At 40.6% G+C, this 26,938-nt stretch overlaps 1 protein-coding gene across 2 annotated transcripts in view; it reads right to left on the bottom strand.

The window, feature by feature from the left end:
• The window catches only part of Zmat4 (zinc finger matrin-type 4), a 344,011-nt gene that overhangs the window by 27,891 nt on the left and 289,182 nt on the right, over positions 1-26,938 (bottom strand). For both annotated transcript variants that reach the window (XM_050146665.1, XM_050146664.1), the window contains exon 6: positions 12,450-12,546. In XM_050146665.1, coding sequence (XP_050002622.1) covers positions 12,450-12,546 — 97 coding nt within the window. The remainder of the gene's footprint in view (positions 1-12,449; positions 12,547-26,938) is intronic.

The raw sequence follows: 26,938 nt of genomic DNA, 5'->3' as shown, positions 1-26,938 counted from the left end.
GAGAATGAGATTCCCCCCTTCAGCTGGGGACATAGTTCTACCCTGTTCGCCTCCTCTCTTTATCCCCAATGGAATCTGACTGGTAAAACAGCATTTTTTACTGATTTAATAAAATTTCTAGATCGTGACATTTCATGATAAATTATAAAAGAATATTCAAAAGGTGGCCAAACTCAATGCTCTAAAAATGCTTTTTAAATGCCAACTGCGGCTAATCGTTTCCAAGTTCACACATTTTGTTTCTTTTCAAAATTACTATTTATTTTAATCACACAAACTTTTAGAGTATAGAAAATATTTTTGATACCCATGTAATGGTCACTGTGGGGTAGTTAAAATATCGATTTCTTGAAACACTAAAAATTGATTAATATAGTAATTATCTATATTTGTAGAAAATAAATAGGAATGGGATACAATATTCTTCAGAACTCACAAAATTCTTGACAATCAAGTAACTTAATGTTAAGTAAACAGCTAGGGTCTCCTGAAGAGCCCTCCTGAGTGGATCTTACACAACCCATCTTCCTGAGTGGGCATCAGAGTCTGGTCGCAATATCATGACATAGAGTGGAGTAATGCTGAAATCTATCATTTACAATCTACCCGACCACAAACTCTACCCTCTGTACTCAATTAAAACCAACAGGAAGACCCCATCTTATATTTTCTAATTGTGAAATGAATTCACTTGGGGGTTTGGTCAGCTCCTGGACTATCCAGCATCTCAGAAATAAACACTAAAAAGAAATATTTTATAGCTATTTTCCTGCTAGATAAAGCAACAATAAGAGTTAAATAATGAAACCTCCAAGCCATACAAACAGAGTATTGGAGCTGATGGGAAGTTTGGCATGTATGCTATAACAGCATATTTCTAATAGGAACAGGGATGCTCAGCTGTGGCATGCTTTGTTCAAACAAAACAGAAAAAGAAGGAGCTACTAATACATCCAAGAATGTGAATGACTGTCAAAAGCATTATGTTGGGCAAAATAAGCCAGGCAGACAATAACACATCCTGTACTTTTCCATTAAATTCCAGAACAACAAACAAAGCAATGATGGCTAGGCTATGAATGAAGGTATTGGTGGGAAAAAGTCACTGGCTGTTCTGAATGTGTCTGGGTTCTTGACTGAACTGATGGCCCCCTTGTATCCAGGCATATAAAACCCAACAAACTGTGTACATAAAAGCTATTCTTTTTACTTCTGTTAACTTGTATCTTAATAGACTTGCTTAATAATAACTTGTTCAAGGCCACATAAAGAGTGAGAAGAAGAACTGGCTGTAAATGGAGACTGCTTTTCCATTTCCTGACAGCCCAGACCCAAATACTCACATAGAAACTATATTAATTGCAACACAGTTTGGCCAATAGCTTAGGCATATTCCTAGCTAGCTCTTACATCTTAATTAACCTATTTCTATTAATCTGTGTATCACCACGAGGCTATGGCCTATCTGTAAGGTTCTGGTGTCCTTCTCCTTCAGCAGCTACATGGTGTCTCTCTTGACTTGGCCTACTCTCACTATATATCTCTTTCAGCTGGCTATATTCTTCCCTGCCATAGGCCAAAGCAGCTTCTTCATTAACCAATGATAATAAAACATATTCACAGCATACAGAGGGGAATCCTACATCAACTGGCACTGGGGCTCTGGCCATGGGCCTACCAAGAAAGGACTGTTTGGTTCTGAAAACAAACCTGGTTCTTTTTGCTTGTAATGGAAATCCACTTCCCTGAACCAAGTCTCAGAATGAATTATCCTTCACCCATGGTAACTAACAATGAATGCTTATATGAGGTCGTATCACAAATAACATGAGATTTGGTGGGGTCCAGAAGTGAACCTGAAACATTAATCAGCTCAAAGCCACCAGAAGGAAACCACGATTCATGTCTGTTTCAAGGAAGACAAAATAGTGATCCAGAGTCCCACAAAGAAGGAAGCAGGAAAAAGATGAATGAGCTGAAGAACATCAGGTGTCACTGTTAATTCCAGAAGCCACACACAGAGATGAACACACACCCCATGTGGTTCTTTTCAAACCTACAGAAGACATAAGCATGGCACCCAGTATTTATAATGTGGCTTTAGCATATGTAGTAAATATATAGTAATATATATTAAAATGATACAAATGAAACAGGAAAATAGCTGCCAAAAATTACCATGTATCAGTGAATTTCTTAAATAAAGCAGGGTACCAAAGCCCTGATCTCCAACAGTGGAATGCTTGGTTAATAATAGTGGTAAACTATACAGAAAAGTCCACTGGGAATATTTATAATTTTACTTTTCAAAGTAGGATATGTATAGTTGTTGTGCTTGATTCTTTTTCAAAAAGAACCAATTCTAAAATTTCTGAGCTGTTTTAGTTTTTACTAAGTATAAAACATTCTTTATGGTTGGCATTACTTTCAAAAATATTTTTACTTACTGTTGTGTACTTCTTAAGCCATTCACTGCCATTCTGAATTCTAAAGTGCTTCAAGAAAACATATATCATGTTTGAAAATTAGTCTAAACAAGCATTCACGCACTTGAGAAATAAATATAGCAGAAAGGAGTAGCATAAACCTTTGTCTTGAGAATTCATACCAGTTAGGGAAAACTACAGAACGAACAATGGATATCACCAGTAAAGTCTTCTTCAAAGTACAGATGAATTCAGGAACTACTGCTCATTTTGGGTTGGGTTGATACTTGCATCTCATTTTTAATCAACTGAAGTATCCAAGTAATGACAACTTTAATGTCCTTTACTTCTAGGTAATATAATGTTCTGAGGCCTGGAGTGTTCCCTGCGCTCAAATTTAAGTACATTAAAGGGGAATTATTCATTAGTGTATGGTATATACTCAAGGCTTCTAAATTTCATTTTACTCATTTGTACTAATTGACAGATCAGATCCCCTGGAAGCAATGAAGAATCGACTAATAGGCAATTGCTTTATATGTCAGTGTGGGCATTTGCATTTCTGAGTCTTTAGTCTCATTAGATGGCTAATATTTCTCTGGCTGTTTAACAATGGAGAAAGAATCGACTACTTTGGGCTATTGATGATATTTTCCAAAAATGGGAAAGACTACATTCATGTTCCTGACCCCCACAGATGCAGAGAGTGGTTTACTAAGAAATATGCCTAGTGAAATGATGGGCAGACAGCTTGACTCTTGCTCCTTGTCTCTGCCAAGCAATTATTTTTAAGACCCTGAATATGTTGTCTAACTCCTCTGAGATTTGGTTCCCTGACCTATGCAGTAGAGATGTTGCCATCTGGTTGGATGCTGTGCAGTCCATGCGCAATGCCTATACTGGCATTTCTCATGCCACTCAACATCCAAGTTCCACTCAGTTATCAGCCGTGGCATCATCACCAACATCACTGTCCTTGAGCAGAAACAAAGTGGGTGTTTGCCTAGAAAACGGCAACCTGAGGGTTATATGTAGATCAAGGCTAGTGGGTTCCGTGTATTGTATTAGTTTGAAGTCACTATTAAAAAAAAACATCACAAGCTGAATGGCTTAAAGCAGCAAAAATGGACTCTCACTGTGGTGTTTTGAATAAAAACGACCCCCATATGTTCATATATTTGAACACTTGGTCCCCAGTTGGTAGAATTGTTTGGGAAGAATTAGGGTATATGACCTTGTTGGAGGAAGTGTTTAACGAGCAGTTGGATTTGAGGTTTTAAAGCCCACATGATTCCCAGTTAACCGTCTCCTGGTGGATCAGAAGTAAGCTCTCAGATACTGCTTTAGTGCCATGCCCCCTGCCTGCTGCTATGGTGCCCACCATGATGGTCATGGAATCACTCTTTGAGACTGTAAGTCCCAATAAACCCTTCCTTCTATATGTTGTCTAGGTCACCACGAGAACAACACAGTGTCAGAAGGTAACCCTGCCTACCAAGGTTATCTCTAGAAAAATCAAACTAGGAAATAAGCAAGTTTCATTACTTTAATATCTGACAGAATATACCTCAAAACTGGGTCATATCATACTGCTTACAGGAATAACTCATCAAAAGAATATTACAATTTTGAATATATAGACATCAAATGGAATTATACTCAATTTCATGAGGCTAAGGTTACTTGATGTAAAGTCAGAGATTAACTCTAATCTGGTAATAATGTGTGATTTCAATACCTTGCTCTCACCAATAAAAATATATTAACAAAAAACAAACAGAAGCATTGGAGTTAAATTACTTCATAAATCAAAATGACTTAATAGGCATAAACACAATATTTGATCCAAATGACACAGAATACACATTCTGATCAACAGCTCATGGAATTTCCTCTAAAAGACATCATATATTAAGCACACAAAGCAAGTCTTGACACATATAGGAAAATTCAAATAATTGCTTATATTCTATCTGACCATAATGGAATAAAGGTAGAAACCAACAGCAAGAAACCACATAAAATTCTCAAAGTCATGGAGACTAAGCAATGCATGCAACATAAATTCCATCTCTAAGGCTCGGGGAGCGTTTCAGAAGGTGGGGGTGGAAATGTTGTAAGAGCCAGATGATCAGGGAGTTTGCTGTGAGATTGTTTCTCCTACAAATGTCAGAAGCTACATCCGCAATGTCTCACCAACATGACTGCCTAACATGAGCTAAACCAGGATGACAGTAATTGACATGCCAGTGTCGACAGAAAAAGCCCACAAGACCTCAACCCTACACAAAGAAATTCCCATAACTACATAATGCTAAGAACGGGGTAAATATTCTTTCCCCAGGAAAGAGCACAGAGATTGGGTACTTGCACTGAAAACACACATGCAAGTTACATATTATGGACTGAGTTGGTTAAGCTTGTGGACCTAAGAATACATATGTTTATAGATATATCTGCATGTATGTGATAACAGTTCATAAAAACAGAGGTCATAAATTTGAAAGAAAATATGGAGGGTTGTATGGGAAGATTGAAGGACGGGAAAGGAAGGGGAAATTTATGGAATTATACTATAATCTTGAAAAATATGAAAGGAATAAATTTTAAAAATGAAGATACAAATTATCAATCTTATGGGATACAGTGAAAGAAACCCCAACTTCATAGCCACAAGTGCCTACATTAAACACCAAAACAAGTCTCAGATAAATAACTAAATAATGCAACCTAATGCCTTGGAAAAATGAGAACAAACTAAACCTCAAGGCAGTAACACATGAAAAAGCTTATGATTAGGCAGAACTTAATGAAGTAGAAACAAAAATTACAAAATTCAATGAAATGAAGAGCTGGTTCATTGAAAAGATAATCAAGATTGCTACTTTGAGCAAAATAAACCAAAAGAAAGAGAAAAGACACAGATTAATAATACTGGAAATGAAAAGTGAGAATTTAAAATGGACATAAAGGGAATTCATAGAAGTGTAAGGATATACTTTCAAAAACATATATTCCATTAAATTGGAAAATATAAAAATAACTGGTGATATACTATAGTGGTATATTATTTGTATTTTAATAAATAAAGCTTGCCTGAAGATCAGAGGGCAAAGCAGCTACACTAGTCATCCATAAAGGCCAGGGAGTGGTGGTACACACCTTTAATCCCAGATTTGGGGGACAGAAACAGATCTATGAGTTCAAGGCTATCCTGATCTACATAAAATCAATCCAGAAAGAGATCCAGGTGGTGGTCATTCACACCTTTAAACCCAGTGTATGGAAGTCATACACTTAATCACAGCACTAGGTAAGTGGAAGACAGGCGAGATATGGCTGGGTGGAGAGAGGAATATAAAGGGGAAGAGATGGAAACTCGCTGGAAACTCGCTGGAGTGTAGAGTCTGAGAATTCATGGAGACAGGATCTTGCCTTTTCCATCTGAAGATTTGGTAGAGGTAAAAGTTCTCTCTAGTGGTTGGCTGCCTTTCTTTTCTGATCTTCAGGTTGAACCCCAGTATCTGTCGCTGGATTTTTATTATTTGTGCTACAATATTCTCGTCCCTTATGACTTACCAAAGATAAACCAAGATGAAATAAACAATGTAAACAGATCTATAGTAAGAAATGAGGTTACTATAGTAATTAAAATCACATAACCATAAAAAATGTCTTGTCTCAGAAGGATTAACTGAGTCAGGTCTTAAAGAAGAACTAACTCAAATCTTTCTCAAATTATTCTGTAAAACAGCAAAGAATTCTTTCAAATTCATTTGAAAGCCACCATTACTCTGATACTCAACCCAGACATATACAACAAAATTAGAAAATGGTAGATAAATTCCCATGAAAATTTTCCATCTCAGAGTTTCCATTGCTGTGAAGAGACACCATGACCATGGCAACTCTTATAACAGAAAACATTTAACTGGGCAGGCTTAAGTTTTAGACATTTAGTTCATTATCATCATAGTGTGACATACTGGCATGCAAGAAGACATATTGCTGGAGAAGTAGCTGAGAGTCCTTTATCTTTACTCACAGACAATATGAAGTGGTCTCAGACACAGAGACGTGTCTTGAGTATCTATAAAACCTTAAAGCCTGCCTCTACAGTGACACACTCCCTCAACAATACCATACTTACTCCAACAAGGTCATACCTTCTAATAGTGCCACTCCCTTTGGGGGAAGACATTTTCTTTTAAACTATAATATCTATGCAAGAGTTATCATTACAATAAATATAAATAGATTTAAAGAACACAGAAAAGTTCATTCATCATGATCATGTTGACTTCATTGCAGAGATGCAGGAATGACAACATGAGAATTAATAACTAGTATATTTCATAAATAAACCCAAGAACAGAAATCACTTAATAGTTACAACACAACACAGAAAAAGCCTTTGACAAAAGTCCAACATCTCTTCATGATTAAAACTCTGAAGAGACTATGAATGAAGAAAACACTACTGCTCACTCTGCATGGGTGTGGGGCATTCTTGGGAGCAAGGTCTGTCTCCTACACTTCCAAAGAACTCACTTGTCCTCCCCCTACAGTCATCAACTGTCAAAAGGGATGGGGACTGTGTGCCCTTTCTCCATCCACACAAAGACACCCTCTTCAATAATGATGCTGGAAAAACTGGATACCTATATGTAGAAGAATATTGATTTATAGCGCTCACCATGCACAAAATATCAAATCCAGGAATTCAAAAACACTCATGAAAATGTCATAACAAAGCCCACTGCATTAGGTGCTCCCCTGTGGCTGTGATCAAGCACCATGACCAGGGAACATACAGAAGAAAGTTTGTTTTGGTTATGGTTACAGAGAGCTGGAATTCATAATGGCTGTGACAGCATCGAGGACCTTGAGTGGCAGCAGAAGCAGAAAGCTGACAACTCATGCCTTCAACAGCAAGCACAAAGCAGAGAGAGAATTGCAAGTAGGCAAGGCTTTTATTATCAATCAAAGCTCATCCCCAGCGATGGATGTCCTTCCTCCAGCAAGGCGTCATCACCTAACCTCCTCAAACAGTGCCATTAGCTGGTCACCAAGTATTCAAGTTCCTGAGACCATGTGGCCATTTCTCATTCAGATTATATACTAAATATATATTTTATTATATAATAAAGACATTTTTAAAAAGCAAGAAATGTGTTGCAGTACGATGGAAAAGCCAGAGAATCTCCTAAGCCACTTTATAGCAGTGCATTTTTTATAAAATAGGCGAGATAGATAAGTTAATGGCAAAACAACTTAAATCTCCCAAAAGTGTGACGCTTCAGAGATAGATGGTTTCTTACCAATGAATTCTTTCTAAATAAGACCAGCCCACCACTCACATACTTAAGGATCAAAAATAGAGATAAAATTATCTTTGGACATATTTAATAATACTAGCATAACCCTTATAATGAAACTAAAAGCATTGCAAGAGAAATTAAGGCCCCAAACTGTCTCATTAATAAAGACACAAGCACACACACACACACACACACACACACACACACAGCCCTTAAAATATTTTAGGATGTTCATTCCAGAAATATATAAAACTAAAACATTTCAGGAAAATGAAGTTTCTGTGAAATGTTGTATTGATATTTGAAAATCATGGACTGAAGTTTAATAGTTTATAAATGAAAACTGAGGTATTAGGATCATAGCGGTAAAGTAAAAACATTTGATGAATGTCATCATCCAATCGTAAGAAAAACTACTAGCAGATTATGAAAGACAAACGAGTATCTCATTTTGATGTCTCGTGTTATCTGAAGGTTTGTGAGATGAGAACGGAGTGCCTATGGTTCCACTGGAGTCTGCAGTGCAGGGACGGATCTCCACTGTAATGAGGCAGGCAGACAAGAGGTGAGAAAAAGAAAGGAACTCTCACTGTTTGCAGATGATGGGGCTTTCGCACAGAAAACCCCCTACATTTGCTGGAATTAGACTGCTAAGTAAATTTAACAAAACAACTGGATACAGGCATGGGACATGACTGTTTACAGCTAAAATTTTAAATGATCTTGTTTATATTCTGGTCTCTTATTGTCGCATAAATCTTTCACCTTTCACAATGACCTAATGCCCTCCAAACCACAGGTCCTTAGGAATAAATTTAAACAAATATGTGTGCAACTCCTGAAACCTTCCAGAGGAGACCGAGGAAACCTTCCAGAAAGAGTCAGGTACAGCCAAAGAATGGTGTGCACCGTGGATGGGGGCAGATGCAAAGATGTACTGTTGCAAACAGTCTCAGGGAAATTGACAATTTGATTCTAAAATTTATGTAGAAACACAAAGGGTCAAGAATAATGAAAATGGTCTTGAACAAAAATGCGAAAATTTTCACTACTAGCTATCAAGACCACCATAAAGCTATGGAAGACAGTGTGCAATGGAATAAAGAAAGAGCAGCATTAGGCTGAAAAGTGTAGATTCAAGACAGGAACATAAAGACATGCCTGTAAACTACCTGATTTATGAACAGGATTACTGAAATTCTCTTTTAAATAAATGATACTGAATCAACTAGTATTCATATAGGCAAAATCTGAAAATTAACCTCTCTATCACACTTTGCAAAGAATTGACACCAAACGCCTACATCCATAAAGGAAAGCAACATAAGATCAACATAGTAATGTGGAGATTTATCTTGATAACCTTGGGAGAAGCAGACAATCCCAACTCATACTCAAATAACTTAAGCTAGAATAGATTTGATGAGTTGGACATCATTTAAAAATTAGAAAATTCTACAATTTGTTAAGAAAATGAGGATGTGGGAGTGTGGATTGGTTGAAGTGCTGTTCTGAATGTCCTAGATCATCATGACTCTGATACCCAGAACAAGGCAGACAGGAGAGGAGAAAGGACTAGCAGGAGATAATGATATTACAAGGGAAATGAGGGGCTGGAGAGATGACTGGGCAGTTAAGAGCACTTGCTTCTGTACAGGACTGGAGTTCAGTCCCAGAACCTACATCTGGCAGCTCATAACTTACTGCAACTCCAGCTCCAGAGCATCTGATATTCTCCCTCTGACTTCTGTGGGCACCTGTATGCTTGTGGCATGCATTTACACACATACACACACACACACACGCACACACGTGCGCGCAATAAATATAACTCTTAAATAGTCAAAGCTTTTTTTAAGCAGGCAAAGAAACTAAAACATACATACTCATAAAAAGCATGCATGCAAAGGACGGACAAATGCATACATGCATACACATGCATACATACAAAGATACCAAAGTTAAGCATGAGAGGAATCAGAACAAACATCTAGGACAGCACCACCAAAATTATTTTGTTCATTTCCCTCATTTCAGTTTGCACAGAGGAACAGAGTTCTGCTTATCACACAGAAGACAGATGTATGAGCAAATGGGATGTGCTCTATCATACAGAAGACAGATGTACAAGCGAGGGGAAGGCTGTCTCTTGATGTCATGCATATCTACTGGCCAAGGTGCTTCTCATGTCACACGTGCCTACTGAGTCATGTGTGCAAAGTGGTACCTCCTTTGTGAAACACAAATGCATCACAGAGCTTCCTTACTGGCATGTCTCTGGAAGCCCCATGTCTGAGGAACCATGATGTGGAGTCATTAGAGGTAAAGACGGACCTTGCTGGGATCAGTCCTTGCTCTGCTATTGGTTGGTAACCTGGTGCTGGGAAAGTAACTTAACTTCTGAGTCCCAGTTTCCCCTACAGGATAACGATTTAATGTTGCTTTATGTAAAGTAGGTTTGAATGAAAAAAATGAGATAATAAATGCTAAAATATCACAGAGTTCTGTATGTATTGATAGGGAGAGTGATAGATATTCTTGGAGCTGCATTCAATGTCTACATTGTTATATGTAAATCACACTCCACTTAACGTCACTATTGTCCCTTTTTATTTATTAAGAATTAATGCATGTGCCTAAAAGATTATAAATTTGCACAGATACTTTTGTGTCACCCTACACATCAGACACGGATTAACTAAAATGTATACAGTGTCTCTTATATATTATTAATTGGAGAGAAGATGAAAAGCAATTACTTGGGGAACAGAATGAGACAGTCAATACTATCAATCAATGCAGAAGCTGTGTACATTCCACAAAGAACTGAGAATTTTCACTGTTGTTAAATTCTAAGACTTCTTTTGATATAAATCCCCTCTTGGGTAGATCACAGCAGAGTAAGCCTGGACTCTCAAGACTGTGGGATGATGAAGAGAAAACAATTCCCCTAATTATTTCAAGCTCACTCTAGGTTTGAACTTTGCTCCCTAAGGCTGGCCTCCTATGTCTTCCATGTCTAGTGTCTGCCTAGAGTGCTCTTGCTCACAATAGAGCCTGGAAAACTGGTGCTCATGTTTTAACACCACACACTCATTCCATCAGAGCTTCCTGGCTTAGTTAGGGTTTCTATTCCTATGATAAAGTATCATGACCAAAAGCAACCTGCAAGGAAAGGGTTTACTTCACTTACATTTTCAGGCAAAGGTCCATCACTGAGGGAAATCAGAACAGTAATTCAAGCACAAGGCAGGGACCTGGCAACAGGGACTGAAGCAGAGGCCATGGAGGGAGGCTGCTTACTGGCTTGCTCCTCATGGCTTGCTCAGCTTGTTTTTTTTATACCATCTAGGACTATCTGCCCAGGGTTGAAACCACCTACATTGAACTGGGTCCTCCCTCACCAATCATTAAGAAAAATGTCCCCATAGACTTACCTGCAGGCCAATCTTACAAAGGCATTTTCTCAATGGTTCCCTTGACTCGGATAACTCTACCTTGTGTTATAACAACAACAACATCAAAAACCTACCAAGGACCCTCCGAACTTGCATGCAGATCCTTGCTGAGCACCAGAGATGAACTCTTCCTCATGCGTGTATCATCTAAACCAACATCCTGAGAAAAATGGCCTCCCTTGTGTCTTCCCTCCTTCTCATGGCTCTGGTACGCACACACTATTAGAAAATAACCTTCCTAGCTGGTTGTGGTTCCCTAAGAGAAAGGCTTATGTCTACTTGCCTTTTCCCACACTACTGAGAGGCCTGTCACACCGTGGCACTCAATAAATGTTTGCTAGATGGCATTAATTATCCACAGGGCCTTAATACAGTCTGCTCTGTCCAGTGAGTCTCTTCATGAATTATTTAGAAATGAAAACAACTGCATCTAGTTCGGTTCCCTCCTTTGGAGACATTCTTTGTTCCTTATCTCCTATTGTATGAGTGTTTTTTCCACAGCCTCAGGGGTTGTGTGTGCACTGCTGGCCATGGTGCTGGTGAAGCTGAAGCATGCAGGAAGGCAGGGAAATGACACCTGCCGCCATTTCAGATTAAAAATCTGAGACTCTTCTGGGGGAGAACAAATCACAGCAGGCACACACATATGCATATATGTACAAATATATGACTTAAATCTGAATTAAATATTCCAGGGGATCTGATACATTTTTATAATAGCTGACAACATATACCCAGAATGGGAACTCACTAGGAAATATTCACGGTTTGACCACACAGCGTAGTAATTCAGTCCAGCCTACAAATAGGAATCATACTGGCTACTAAGAAACACAGCCTAGTTCTAACAGTCTCCTCAAGATCATAAAGCATGCCGAATTACTTTTGAAAAAAAAATCCCATTATTTGTGCCAAAGTGGGAGAAGCAGCTGTTCTTCCAGCAACGCTAGGCACATTTTGATGACTGGCTCAAGGAACATAAATGTCAAGGAGACTTTGGAGATAAGTGCATAAAATCCATATCCGTCTGCTTTTTTTGAGATAAATAACAGTCTGGCTTTAATGATCTTGCAAAAAGAAGTCCATAGGAAGGACCAAGGAGTGGAAACAGAAAGAGTGGGAACAGAGAAAGAGGAGGAACAGGAAAAGAGGGGAACAGGGATGGGTATAGAAAGAGTAAGGACAGGAAAAGCATGGGAACAGCGATCCAGCAGGGATGCGGATAGAGTGGGAACAGTACCTACTTGGTCTGATGTTTCGATCCCTGCAGGTGGGCGTGGTACTGTTCTATGGAGTTGAGCGACACACTGCAGATGGTACATCGGTAAGTGCGCCTCAGACCTGTGGGCGACAGACAGACGTGATTAGCTGCATCCCTGCCATCAGCCCTGATGACGAATGAATCAGATCATTCACGAAGGCACGTTCTGAGTTTCAGAGAAGACACTGGGTCCCCTGTACCAAGGCCACTCCTGTCCTTCCCTCTAGAGCCCAGCCACCAGACTCAGCGGAAGTGGGACTGTACAGGTGTTTAGAAGATGTCTGTCCTGTTTACAGATGGCTGATGGGTAAAAACAAATGACTTTGGACTCAAGATAAATGTTTTGGGAATTTTCTAACTCAAGTCAAGAAGCATGCTGCCTTTTTCCTAAGTCATATAGACATGATTTTATCTCTACAGAGAAATAAAAACAAACAAACACACAAAAACCCATCCTATTCCTTTGCCATTTCCCTTCCCAATCAGAACTGAAGTGTAACATTAGATTTTAGTAACCTAGGCTTCATATTAAGTTTGTCTTATAAAATGCAAGTAACCAATAGAAATAAAATGAACCAATCAATTCTCAGGGTCTGATTTCCCATCAGAGTTAAGACCATCTATGTATTCTCCTGTTTATTCTCTTGCCTCATTAATACAGCATCAGCTTTGGGTTGGGCACTACTGGGAATCACAAACTAGAAAAGATGCTTTTGTTTTCAAGGAATTTAGGAAAATCTTGAGTATTTCAGAACACCGATTTATCTGAAGGGAAATTTATGTTACCAAACAGCATTCTCTACATCACATTATGTTGAAATAGGAGCGGCGGGGCTGCGTCCCCAACACCCCGGCCTCTTGGCTAGCTTATGCCCGAAATAACAACACACAAACTGTATTCATTTAACTGTTTGACCCATTTCTATCTAGCCTCTTCTAGGCTAACTCTCGCACCTGGACTAGCCCATTTCTAGTAATGTGTGTAAGCACCCCAAGGTGCGCTTACCGGGAAGATTCTAGCCTTCGTCCATCCTGTCCGGGAGCAGAGCAGAGTCTGACCTCACTTCCTCTTCCGCCCAGCATCCTATTCTGTTTACTCCTCCCATCTATGTTCTAAGCTATGAGGCCAAGCAGTTGGTTTATTGCTCAGCCAATGAAATCAACAGATTGATATATGACACTCCCACATCAACATTAAACTCCCATGTGGTGGAGATCCACGACCGCACATATTCCTCTGACTGCTGTAGTCCTAAGAGAGGGAGGAAAAGCGAAGCTAATGCTGAGTCCTGTGAGATAGTATGGTCTCTGGGACGGAGGGTATCATTCCCCATTGCTTCTGAAGCTTCCACTCTGCATCCTCAGCCTTGGAAGAACCAGGAAAACATAGCAAGGAAAAGGAAGAATAGACAGAGTCATTCTAGAGGATGACCCAAAACTCCAGGAAGGAGAAGAAAGAACTCTTCCACATATGTCTCCGTGATAAGCAGCGGGAACATGTGTTCTGCTCTAGATACATCAGTGGAAATTTCTTGCATCTGTGGATGAGCATAGGATTTCTTGACACTAAAAATTCCTGGCCCTGAAAGAACGAGCCCCACAGAGGCAGTGTGAATGGAAAGTGTGGGAAAAGCAGAGTCACCGCTGGAGTCTGACTTCAGCTACTAGGAGTTCCGCTGATGGTGTGGGAGGGCATCGTTGGACCCACTCTGAACATCTGTGATATGAGCAGAACCAAACTCAAAGAGCAAAGCCTTAGAGTATGGGTCTGAACTCAGGCAGCCACCCAGGAAAAACTTCTGGGGTAGGCGTCCTCCATCTTCCTAGTGTTGCCCCTTCAATACAGTTCTTCGCATTGCAGTGACCCCATAAAATTAGGTCACTGCTATGTCACAATTGTAATTTTGCTACTATAATGAATCATAACGTAAATACCTGATAGGCAGGATATCTGACACGTGACCCTGTGCAAAGGTTGTTTGATCTGCCAAAAGGGGTTGTGACCCACAGGCTGAAAACCACTGTTCTATAGGTTCTGATCAGTAAGCTATACACAGAGTCAGAAGGTGTTTCAAACCAGAACCCCATCCTAACCTATACTCCAAAAATATGGTGGTGCACACTTTTGATCCCAGCACTGGGGGAGGCAGAGACAGGTGAAACTCTGTGAGTTCAAGGCCAGCCTGGTCTACGGAGAGAGTTCCAGGTCAGCCAGGCCAACAAAGAGAATCACTGTCTTGAGCCATCCCCCTACCCACGTGAAAAAAAAAATAACACCCAAACAGACAAACCACAACTTCCCCACCGAATCATACTTCCCACACTCTTTGAAGCTTGACTTAGGAGCAGCTAAGGTGGGTCTTAGGAATGAAAACCAAATCACTCCATGAAAAAGAGCTGAGCTTGCATGGCCTTTCCACTTCAGAAGGATTATCCTGCTCCCCAAACCCAGAGGCTATAAGTTATCACAGCCAGTACAGAAGTTGTCAGGATGCTTATCCAGCCCTGGTCCATGCTGCTTTTTTATGCATAGAATCAAAATATGAAATTCGGCTTCAGGCAGTAACTCCCTCCGGAGGTCTCCATCAATCTTTTCATAATAAACAGTAACTGCCGTGCGTGAGTTCTCCTTAGAGTTCACACTAATCAAAGGGCTCCTCGTAAAAAATGGAGGTTCAGTTTGGCAATAGGCATAAATATTTATGTTTAAAACTGGGAACTTTTAAGAACATCAACAAATCTAAAAAATATTCTGATCTGCTGCTTTCTGGAAGTTTTCTCGGGCTCTGCAGCCAAACCGAGCCATGGCTGCAATGCGAGCTGCAGGGGCGATGAACTGAAAAGCCGTGGGCATAAATAAGAACAAAGGTAGAGAGAACCTCCCCCACAAAAGACACGCATCCTCAGTGGGAACTTGGGATTTATTAATACTTAGCTGAAACCCTAACTACTTTGGAATTATATGGCTCTTTTTCCTCGGGGAACTAGAAAATCTAATTATTAAATCAAAAATATCAACTTCCTCACTGAATCCATTTCAGCACAATAACACATTAATGGCCTCCAAAAGCCCCGGAGTCTAGCAGGACAGTGTGGGAACAAGACAGAGTTTCTGACTTGGGGGATCCAGAGGATCCTCTTGAAGACGACACATCGCTTTGTATTTCTATTTCCCAGCACAGTGTTTATAAAAACAGATGGGTCTGGAGAATTTAGCAGAATGTGATGCCGCAATGTGTCTTTTCAAGTCTAGCGAAACTGCAGTCCACATGGCTTCAGGCAAATTCACTGTACGTTAGATAAACGGTACTGAGCTTGTATTTTGGTGCCAGGTGTTTTGCTGAATGCACAGGTGTTGGGAATGATGAGACATTGTATGTTTTCATATGGAGCTATCTGGGGAGAAAGGCAAGCAATGAGGGAAGGCTTCTGAGGTAGAAAAGCACAGATAAGAGCCTCCTAGTCCTCATGAGGGAAGCTACTTGTACCCTGGACAGCAGCAAACAGAGTCACACGTGGTCCAAGTACCGATGGCGTGCTCCATCCTAATATGACTCACCTGCCTCCTTCCAAGGCTTAGGGAAAGTCATGGAGGGGGGAGCGGAGAAAGAATGCATGTGTCAGGGGCTGGGTAGGACATCTGTGAAAGAGCGTCATTGGGACATGGTAGGGGAAGTGCACCTGAACTCAGAGCAGCTGTGCATGCTGAAGAAGACCTCAACAGCATTCAGCATGGATGGGCGGGGAGCCCTCAAGGCTCCACCCCTAGATGAGGAGCTATTGGCAGTTAATGTCTGCTGGGGAAGGAAGAATCAGTTTTGTTTGGGGATATGGCCCCCAGCAGATTGGCCTTAGTCCAGTGTATGGCCCCACACTCATGCCCATGTGGTGGGCATCACTAATTGGATTCAATGGGCTCTGTGGGAAGCTTGATTTAAAAAAAAAAACAGAGGATGATGACCTATCTGCATCTGTGATGCTGCTAAAGGAATAGTCTAAGGAGAGGAGCGGCATGTGGAGGGCAGAGGAGGAAAGGAGCCTGCATGAAAGGCAGTCAGAAAATGAAAATAAAAGATGAATTAGAAAAAGCAAAATATCCTTGTCAATCAAGAATTCAACATCCATTAATATACCATTTGAAACACGAGGGTTTCAAAGCAAATGTCTGTCCATAAACAAAACCTAGCCACACAGTATGCCTGCAAAGTTGAGCTACTATTGCTGCATGAAGCTCTTAAGGAACATAACAGCAAAATAAAAACCCTACACCATTTTGAAATTAGGTTCTACAAGCAAAAAAAAAAAAAAACCAACCAACCAAACAAACAAGCAAACAAACAACAAAAAAAAAAACATGAACACCAGAAAAGATGAATGTGGCACCAGATGCCATCAGGCTTGACTGCCACCACTTGAGGCCTCACATGGGGAAAGAAGAGAACAAAGTCCTGACTATTGTCCTCTGACTCCACTGTGACGTGCATGTATGCACACACACACACACACACACACACACACACACACACACACACAAATTTCAAGATGCAAATAAAATAAAATAATGAAGTTATGGGTATCCTTCTTTTAAAATTGCTCTTAATTTACCTGAAGGCCACCAACAATCTAGATACTGTATTTCAGTGTTTACAACATGCATCGAGTTCAAACAAAGAACGAACAGGAGTGGAAAAACACTACCGAAGGATCATTTTCTAGTACAGTTTTAACTCTAAGGTGACAATGGAAATCTAAGGAAGGGATAATACCACATGTTCTCTTACAGCAACTACTAAACAAATATAACGAGTTAAAGGCAGAATGGTGAGTGTTTCTATTAGCCCAAAGTGAGGAGGGATAAGAGTTAGAAAAAAGAAAATATGGAACCTTGGGAAAGGGACCCTCAGCCAATACAGTGTTTGCTCACCCAGCATGAGGACCTGGATTTGGTTCCCCAGCACCCATGTTCATATCTGGGTGCAGCACCAGGTGATAATGGCCCGAGAACTAGGGAGGCTGAGGTAAGAGGACCCCTGGAGATTTCTGCCTACCTATCACTGAGTGATTTCTACCAAATCACTGAGCCCCAGTTCAGATAGAGACAAGACACACAGGAGCACATAACCCTCCTCACACACTACACTACACACACACACACATACCCCATGCACATATAGCACACACACACACATATATATACCACATACATACTTCCCAAACACCCTCATTATATAGATGGAAAAATAAAAATAGAAACAAATGGAACAAATAGAAAAACAAAAAAACAAAGTGATATAACTTAATTCAATCACATTAATAACTACATTAAATATAGATAGGTTAAAAATTTCAGAATGTTGAAATTGACAGAGCAGATAAAAACCAAGACCCAAATATATCAAATGCATGCCTCAGTTAAAGGCAGACTTTGTATACTTACAGGCTAGAATGAAAAAGGTTGGGATTGATTCATTGGAATAGTAAATTAAGAAAGTTAAAATGCTTCTGTTTCTGTCTGAACAGATTTCATGGCAAGGCACTTACTTCCCAGACATGAAGAGGGCAGTTTATAATGATGAAGGGGAGGATTTCATCAGGAGAACATAACTCAGGATGTCATTGAGCTAATAAAGTTTAAGAACAGGCAATATAAAACCCGGTAAAACCAAAGGAAGAACGAGTCAAGACCACAATGATGGGGAATGTTGACATATATTTCTTGGTAGTTGTTAGAAAAACATAAAAAAATATCAATAGTGTCTAGAAACCCTGAGCAGAAGTGCCGGCTATCTTGTCCTAATTCATGTCTGTAAACAACTCTGTTAGTGCTCTCTGGGAGAGACCCATGTGGAGTGTGTGCTGAGCCCCTGTAAGCCCCATAAACTTAAAGGGAGTTCCGATGACAATTCAATTAAATTAGAAATAAATCACAATAAGATTTGCAAAGCATCTAAATTATTGCTAAGTCACTCCTGATAAAGAATAACAGAAGACAGGTTGAACTAAATTTTAAACAAAAATCTCCAGATGCAACTGTGAAGGTTTTAGAGATTTGCAGTCTCAGCCCCATGACACTAGATGATGGCAAGAGCTTCAACCAAACTGAAGAAAGCAAGAGAAACTGTACGCATTAGGAACAGAGGACAGGGAACCATTCATTAATAAAACCAAATTCGGTCTTTGAAATGATGAATTCAAATATTGCCTCCAAGCACACTGAATGAAGATTAAAAACAACCAAGTGAACACATACCATCCAAATAAGATTAGACATCAATTCAGAGTATATGGACCAATTTAGAATAGCAGGAAAAGAACATTATGAGCATTCAATGTTCAAATAAATCTTAGACGATGCGTGAATCAGACTCAAGTACCAAAGCTAAGAGGACAGCTATCCATCAACAGGCACAAATTGGTTATCAAGAGTTCCCTACGTGGAAAGATGAAAGCCCAGGTGGTTGCTCTGGAAAATGCTATCGAACACTAAAGGACTGTGTAACACCGACTGTACAGCACACTCCTGGAAGATGGAGGAGGGAAAACACCGACACGTGCAGAGGAGGATGTTCCAGAAGTCTCTGCATCCTGGATCAAAATCCCCAGCAAACTAAAAGTACATTTTATTTGGTAGAGAATGCCTATGTAAGTTCTACAGCTAAAATGACATTCAGTGCTAGAATCGTGGACAGTTTCCTCTGATTAGGCAAATAAAAAGCAAGAGTATCACTTGGAGAAGGGCTGCTGGTGTCAAACCTGTGCGTGCTGAGCTCTACTGCAACAAGGTATGAATTCAGGCTAGCAGCAGTAGGCTCCCCTCCCCCCCAGGAAACAAAAGGAAATAAAAGATAGTCAGATTGGAAAGGAGGATATAAAATACTCTTTATTTATAGAAAATTTTGCTAAACAGAAAGTCCTAAAAAGGCAAACAAATGGCTTCAAAAGAATTCGGTGAAGCAACCACACATAAGATCAATAGAAGAAATTGTATTGTTTTCATTGCTACCTCCTTTCAGAAAACGCTGTTTTCTAATATCATTATAATACAGCCCCAAACTGCTTTAAAAATAGGAGTAAGCTTAGCAGTAATGCAGAAGGTCAAAACCAACAAATATTTTTAAGAGAAATCAATAGGAACCAATGCAGATACAGAGATCTGGAATCAGGTTCATAGATGGAATCCAGACTGTAGCTCAGTCATTAGATGCTCAGTCAGCACTAAGTGGACACAGGGAACCAGGAGCAGGATGGAGTCAAAAAGGAGACTGCTCTTTAGAGGTAAGGTGAACAGCAATAGAGATCTCAAGGCAATTCAACTGGGAGGAAAGCTTTTCTATGAGTAGATAAATATACAGACACTAACGAAACAATTCGGGTCAGCCTGAGCTGTCAACACACATGAAAATATGAGGGCTGGCCTGGTGATATGGTTCAGGGAGGACAGTACAAACCCAGTGGCCTGATCCAATCTCTAGAACCCATATAAAGGTACAAACAGAGAACCAGCTCCACAAAGTTGCCCTCTGATCATCCACATGTGCACACATACACAGAATACACTACAATAATAAAGAGAATAAAAATTAAGATTATGGCTGCTAATACATTAACATTTACATTTAATGTTAAGTTAATACATTAACATTTACACTTAATGTTAAGTTAATACATTAACATTATACTTAATGATATGTTAATACATTAACATGTAGGAAGCACATTCTATGAAAGAAACTGTAAAAACATGAAAATGGATAGAACACATTTCATAAAGCATAAGAAGATTTTACTCATGAAAGATGTCATTTAAAAACAGAGCGGTGAGTACTGCCTAAGGAGACTTGCATCCAATGCAGGGCTCTGCCCAGAATGCAGAATTAGCTCCACCAATCTGTCATTAATACACAACCCAGTATTTCAAACAGCAAACTATTTGATCAGATGTGTCATAAAGGAAAATATAGATATGATCAATAAGCATATGAAAAAGTATCTGGCTTCAACGGTCTCTGGGGAGATGCAAATTAAGTGGGTGACTAATCACTATCTCACCTCTAATACAAAGTCTGCCATCAAATAAAACAATGCCAAGCGTGACTAGCCATGTGAGCAACCAGAATTCGCACGTTCCCGGGGCTACTGGAAGTGGTGCTCCTTAGAGAAGCCATCTGGTGTTTCTTCTGAAGTTTTAATCACACACCTAACTGGATAGGGGTTTACTCCAGAGAAATAAAAAGCTGTGTATGGGCCCATGTGTCTGTGTGTATGTGTGTCTGTCAGTCTGAGTGTGTGTGTGTCGGAAAACATGTGTGTATGCATGTGTATGAGTGTGTGTGTGTGTGTGTGTGTGTGTAAAACCTGTATATAGATGTTTGCAGCAGCTTTAATTGTAGTTGCCAAACAATGAAAATGTCCATCAACATGAGAACAGAAAAATTAAGGTATACTTGTATAATGGCATAAAAATGAGAAAAAAATTTTCAATGTACTAATTAAAACATCAACATGGGTGATTCTCAAAACCATTCCACTTTGGTAAAACACTGGACACAGAAAGGCAAATTCTATGTGATCCCCGATGAGATAATGGTCTCCTGGTAAGCAGGGTTCAGAATAGCACTCCCTTTGTCAGTGGGAACTGACAAGTGAAAATTGGAAAATTTGGAAGGGATAATGCTTTCTATGTTGATGAAGGATGGCAATTACAAGGTATGCTCACTTATCAAAATTCATTATCTCAAATACCTAAGACCTGCACTTCACACTTTATTTTAAAAAATGCAAGCCTAGCCGGGCGGTGGTGGTGCACGCCTCTAACCCCAGCACTTGGGAGACAGAGGCAGGCTGATCTCTGTGAGTTCTAGGCCAGCCTGGTCTACAGAATGAATTCCAGGAAAGCTGGGGCTGTTACACAGGGAAACCTTGTCTCAAAGAAACAAAAACAAAAGCAACAAACAAATTCATAGCTACAGTTTACACAAAAAGTGCAGCTAACCAGGAACTTGAGTTTTGTCCCCCCCCCTCTGTTGCTTTTCATTGTATTGTATTTTTATTGTACTGTATTTATTTTATTGTATTGGCTTTCCAGAATACAGACACCCTGTTGATGCCCTGAGAGCATTTCACCACAGAGGGAGATGTTCACACACGTTCTGAATTACAAGTGCTCCCTAAAGCTGGACCACTGTTGAGGATAATTCAGAATATAGAGATGAGGGCAGTGTTGTGGCTAGTCTTCGTTGTCAACTTGCCTGGAATTAACAAGAACCCAAAAACTGAGTGGCACACCTGTGAGGGGTTTTGCTCAATTTGAAGCAATAAAGTTCCCATCTGGCTCTTTGGTGTGGGAAGTCACAGCTTTAATCTGCATCTTTTGAGGTGGGGATACACCCACCTCTAATCTGCACCACGTCATTTGCTGGAATACTGAATAAGGACGTGGGAGAAGGAAGCCTTTGCACTTTGCCTGCTTGCTCTAGCCTCATTATCAAGTCCATTCCTTCACTGGCTTTAGAGGGTATTTCTCTGGAATGTTGATGTATACTGAAGACTGGCTGAGACATCCAGTCTCCTGGCCTGAAAAATAACTGGATTCTTGCAACCTCCATTCATAGACATCCATTGTTTAACTAGCTGGACCACAGCCTATAAGTCAGTCTATTTAATCATGCGTATGGAGGGGGAAGGAAGAGAGAGGGAGAGAGGGAGAAAGGGAGAGAGGGAGGGAGGAAGGGAGGGAGGAAGGGAGGGAGGGAGGAAGGGAGGGAGGGAGGGAGGGAGAGATATTCATTCTATAAATTCTGTTACTCTAGAGAACCATGGCTAATGCAAACAGCTTTGGATGTTTAATTATCTCTTCCAGTTCTTGATCTTAAATACCCATCAATCAAACTGTCTCATAAGTGGCTTTGCCCTCCTCTGACACACAATAATTTTGTAACTCAATGTCCTACTACATGCATCTTAGATAAGCACAGCCGGGCTTTCTCTGCCACTTGGCTCATCCATCCGCCATGCCATGACTCTAGAAGCAGATTCCATCGTCATGATAAACAGTTGAGTCTGGGGAGCAGAATCCTGCTGAAATGAGAGTGTGCACAGAGCTGGACTTGAAGTCACACCCTGGTTCAAAATCCGTGGTCGCTGCACCATGCAGACTGCCTCCACACACTGTGGTTCAGGGTTCGTGGTCCCTGCATTATGCAGACTGTCTCCACATGCTCTGGTTAAGAATCCATGGTCCCTGAATTATGTAGGTTCAGAGTCCATGGCCCCTGCTCTGTGCAGAATGCTTCTAGGAGAGGTAGCAGCAAGAATCTCTTTGGGGGTCATTAGGCCCACATCCTCACACAGTACTGAAGCAATTAGATTCATAAAGGCATTGATAGCTTCCCCTAATTCTTAGAGATAAGTAGCCAAAATTAGTGAAAGTGAGCAGATTCATTTACAGTTTGGAAAATCCAGGGAGGGGAAGCCTTAGTTTGTTATTCTGTAGCAAGGTCACAATATTATAGAAAAGATGAAACAAAAGACAGTAAATGGTGTATATTAGTTTAGCTGCAGAACAAGCTTGTGTGAATGCCCTTCCTTCTAGTCGGGTTTCTCCTTCAGCTGGTGCCAAGGCTCACCACTGCACAGACCAGCATGAGCGTCCTGAAGCACTTCTAACTCTCTGCAGTCCATTGTCGGGCTCAGTTGTCTGGTAGTGGGAAGAAGGAAAGGAGGGAAGGAGGTGTCCCTCTTTTTTTTTTGTTTGTTTGTTTTTTTTCTTTTTTTTAAATTTATTTATTTATTTATTAAATATTTCTGTCTCTTCCCCACCTCCGCCTCCCCTTTCCCTCCCCCTCCCCCAATCAATTCCCCCTCCCTCGTCAGCCCAAAGAGCAATCAGGGCTCTCCGTCCCGTGGGAAGTCCAAGGAAAACCCTCCTCCGTCCAGGTCTTGTAAGGTGAGCATCCAAACATCCTAGGCTTCCACAAAGCCAATACATGCACTAGGATCAAAAACCCATTGCCATTGTTCTTGATGTCTCAGTAGTCCTCATTGTCCGCTATGTTCAGTGAGACCTGTTTTAACCCAGGCTTTTTCAGACCCAGGTCAGCTGGCCTTGGTGAGTTCCCGATAGAGCATCTCCATTGTCTCAGTGTGTGGGTGCACCCCTCGCGGTCCTGAGTTCCTTGCTCATGTTCGCTCTCCTTCTGCTCCTGATTTGGACCTTGAGATTTCAGTCCGGTGCTCCAATGTGGGTCTCTGTCTCTGTCTTCTTTCATCGCCTGATGAAGGTTAATATTCAGGAGGATGCCTATATGTTTTTCTTTGGGTTCTCCTTCTTATTTAGCTTCTCTAAGAACCCGAATTATAGGCTCAATGTCCTTTATTTATGGCTAGAAACCAAATATGAGTGAGTACATCCCATGTTCCTCTTTTTGGGTCTGGCTTACCTCACTCAGGATAGTGTTTTCTATTTCCATCCATTTGCCTGCAAACTTCAAGAAGTTCTTGTTTTTTACTGCTGAGTAGTACTCTAATATGTATATATTCCATACTTTCTTCATCCATTCTTCAATTGAGGGGCATCTAGGTTGTTTCCAGGTTCTGGCTATTACAAACAATGCTGCTATGAACATAGTAGAGCATATATTTTTGTTGCATGATAAGGCCTCTCTTGGGTATATTCCCAAGAGTGGTATTGCTGGGTCCATGGGTAGGTTGATCCCAAATTTTCTGAGAAACCGCCACACTGCTTTCCAGAGTGGTTGTACAAGTTTGCATTCCCACCAGCAATGGATAAGTGTACCCCTTTCTCCACAACCTCTCCAGCATAGGCTATCATTGGTGTTTTTGATTTTAGCCATTCTGACAGGTGTAAGATGGTATCTTAAAGTTGTCTTGATTTGCATTTCCCTGATCGCTAAGGAAGTTGAGCATGACCTTAGGTGTCTTTTGGCCATTTGAACTTCTTCTGTTGAGAGATCTCTGTTCAGCTCAGTGCCCCATTTTATAATTGGGTTGATTAGCCTTTTACAGTCTAGTTTCTTGAGTTCTTTATATATTTTGGAGATCAGACCTTTGTCAGTTGCAGGGTTGGTGAAGATCTTCTCCCAGTCAGTGGGTTGCCTTTCTGTCTTAGCGACAGTGTCCTTTGCTTTACAGAAGCTTCTCAGTCTCATGAGGTCCCATTTATTCAATGCGGCCCTTACTGTCTGTGCTGCTGATGTTATACGTAGGAAGCGGTCTCCTGTGCCCACTTGTTGTAGTGTAGTTCCCACTTTCTCTCCTATCAGGTTCAGTGTGTTCAGACTGATATTGAGGTCTTTAATCCACTTGGACTTGAGTTTTGTGCATGGTGACAGACATGGATCTATTTTCATTTTTGTACAGATTGAAATCCAGTTTTGCCAGCACAATTTGTTGAAGATGCTCTCTTTTTTCCATTGTATAGTTTTAGCTCCTTTATCGAAAATCAGGTGCTCATAGGTTTGTGGATTAAAGTCAGGGTCTTCTATACGGTTCCATTGGTCGACTTCTCTGTTTTTATGCCAATACCAAGCTGTTTTTAATACTGTAGCTCTGTAATAGAGTTTGAAGTCAGGGATGGTAATGCCTCCAGACGTTCCTTTATTGTATAAGATTGTTTTGGCTATCCTGGGTTTTTTGTTTTTCCATATAAAGTTGATTATTGTCTTCTCCAGATCTGTGAAGAATTTTGATGGGATTTTGATGGGGATTGCATTGAAGAGGTGTCCCTCTTGAAGCATGAACTGAACAAGGATGATGTCAATGGGTATGCCAAAGTAGATGTTGAAAAAATCCTCCCCGCCTCCCATTTCCTTCCCCCTCCTCCCATTCCTCTCCCCCTCCCCCTCAAAAGTAGGGACTATGAGACTAGACTAGAGCCATGCCTAGACTATGACTAGACTAGACTAGACTATGAGGCTAGACTAGAGCCATGAGCAAATGTGTGGATTTAAGGTCAAAGTGTTGGGAATAAGCAATTATGAGTGCTCCCCCTTAAATGGGATATCAACATCAACCCAACCCTCTTCCCACAAATTTCCAAGAATAGCAACAAAGAAAAAAATGTAAGAGCAGGAGGATGGGGAGGAGGGAAGCTTTGAAATGCTACCCTCTAGACATGGCTATCTGTGAACCATGAACTCAGAGAACCCATACAAGAGCTGCACAATATCGAACCTGTCATCACGCTGTCAAGATTCCAGCAAAACGGGAAAAAGGATCATGAGGCCCTACCTTTAGTGAGGAGCTACTGGCAGATCTTGGGGAGAGAGAGTCAGTTTTGGGGCAGATGTGACCACTGGTAGGTTACCCATGCTCTAGTGGATGGTTATCCCTGACACCCCACCATAGCCATTTGCTTTTCAGTGGTACTATTGACACTCAGTGGGTTGTTAAAAAAGAGGCAGAGGGGGCAAGAGGGACATGAAATTAGGGAAGCCTGGGGAGAGTTGAAGGGGTGGGGAATGGGTATAACCAAAATACATTATAAAGACATAAAATCTTTAAAAGAATGAATTCAAGTATATAAAAAGACCTTACAATGGCTATGTGAGGCAGATGAAGTGTAGTGTCTGATTGTGAAAGTTGGGGATCTAGAATAACTATCACTTCTCCATCTAATTCCAAGCACTCGGTAAGATCTGTTTCCATGGAGGAACTGGGAAATCATGCAAGGAAAGCAGGAATATGGCTCACACACCCGCTCTTAGGCTCCCATGATAGAAATGGCTCCCATCTACGGGCTGAATCTACAAAACCTTGCTTTGCCATAACCCAGATGAGAGTAAGCTGCTATTCCACATTTGAGATGCTCTAAGCACCATAGAGAGTGTCTAAATGCCTTCTGAATTCAACCCATTGCCTACAGGCACAGACTACAGGGTACCAAACAGCTAATTAAACAGAGAACACACTTTCTAAAACAGTCCTTTCTCTGTTTGAACAGTGAATATGCAAGGCTTTGAAAACTGAATGGGCAAAGAAAAGGCTTAACATCCTCAAAAGCACTTTCCAAACAAACAAAGCCTAAGGAGAGGGAATACGTTCTCGGCAATTAAAAGGCAATTTTATCCATGTTGGATGTCTGGCCCAAGCAGGGGCTGGGAAGTCAGTTGTCATCAGTGAGTAAACTCTGAATTTGAGTAAAGGGGACAGAGTAGTTCAACACTAGCACACTAGAGGATGGCGGAGATCTATTCCACTAGGCAAAGGCAGGCCCCAAGCATTGATGGCTTGAACAAATCTGCCTCAAAACAGCCTTAACTTAGTTTTAAAGATGATCGATCATTGCTCTTATGTTACCCTTTGCAACCTAAAAGAAAGCCAGACAACTGGACAGCCTTTCTTTTTTTTTGGGGATCTGAATGGAATGCCAGGCAAACACAGGCTGTCTGAATCTACCCATTTGAACTGTACTCTAGTGATTTTAGCCAACACGTGTTAAATACCAACAAATGT

This window comes from Alexandromys fortis, unplaced genomic scaffold, assembly GCF_014885135.2.
Source record: "Alexandromys fortis isolate MF-2015 unplaced genomic scaffold, M_Fortis_MF-2015_v1.1 scaffold_55, whole genome shotgun sequence".
NCBI lineage: Eukaryota > Metazoa > Chordata > Mammalia > Rodentia > Cricetidae > Alexandromys > Alexandromys fortis.
This window is presented reverse-complemented; position numbering and strand designations above follow the sequence as displayed.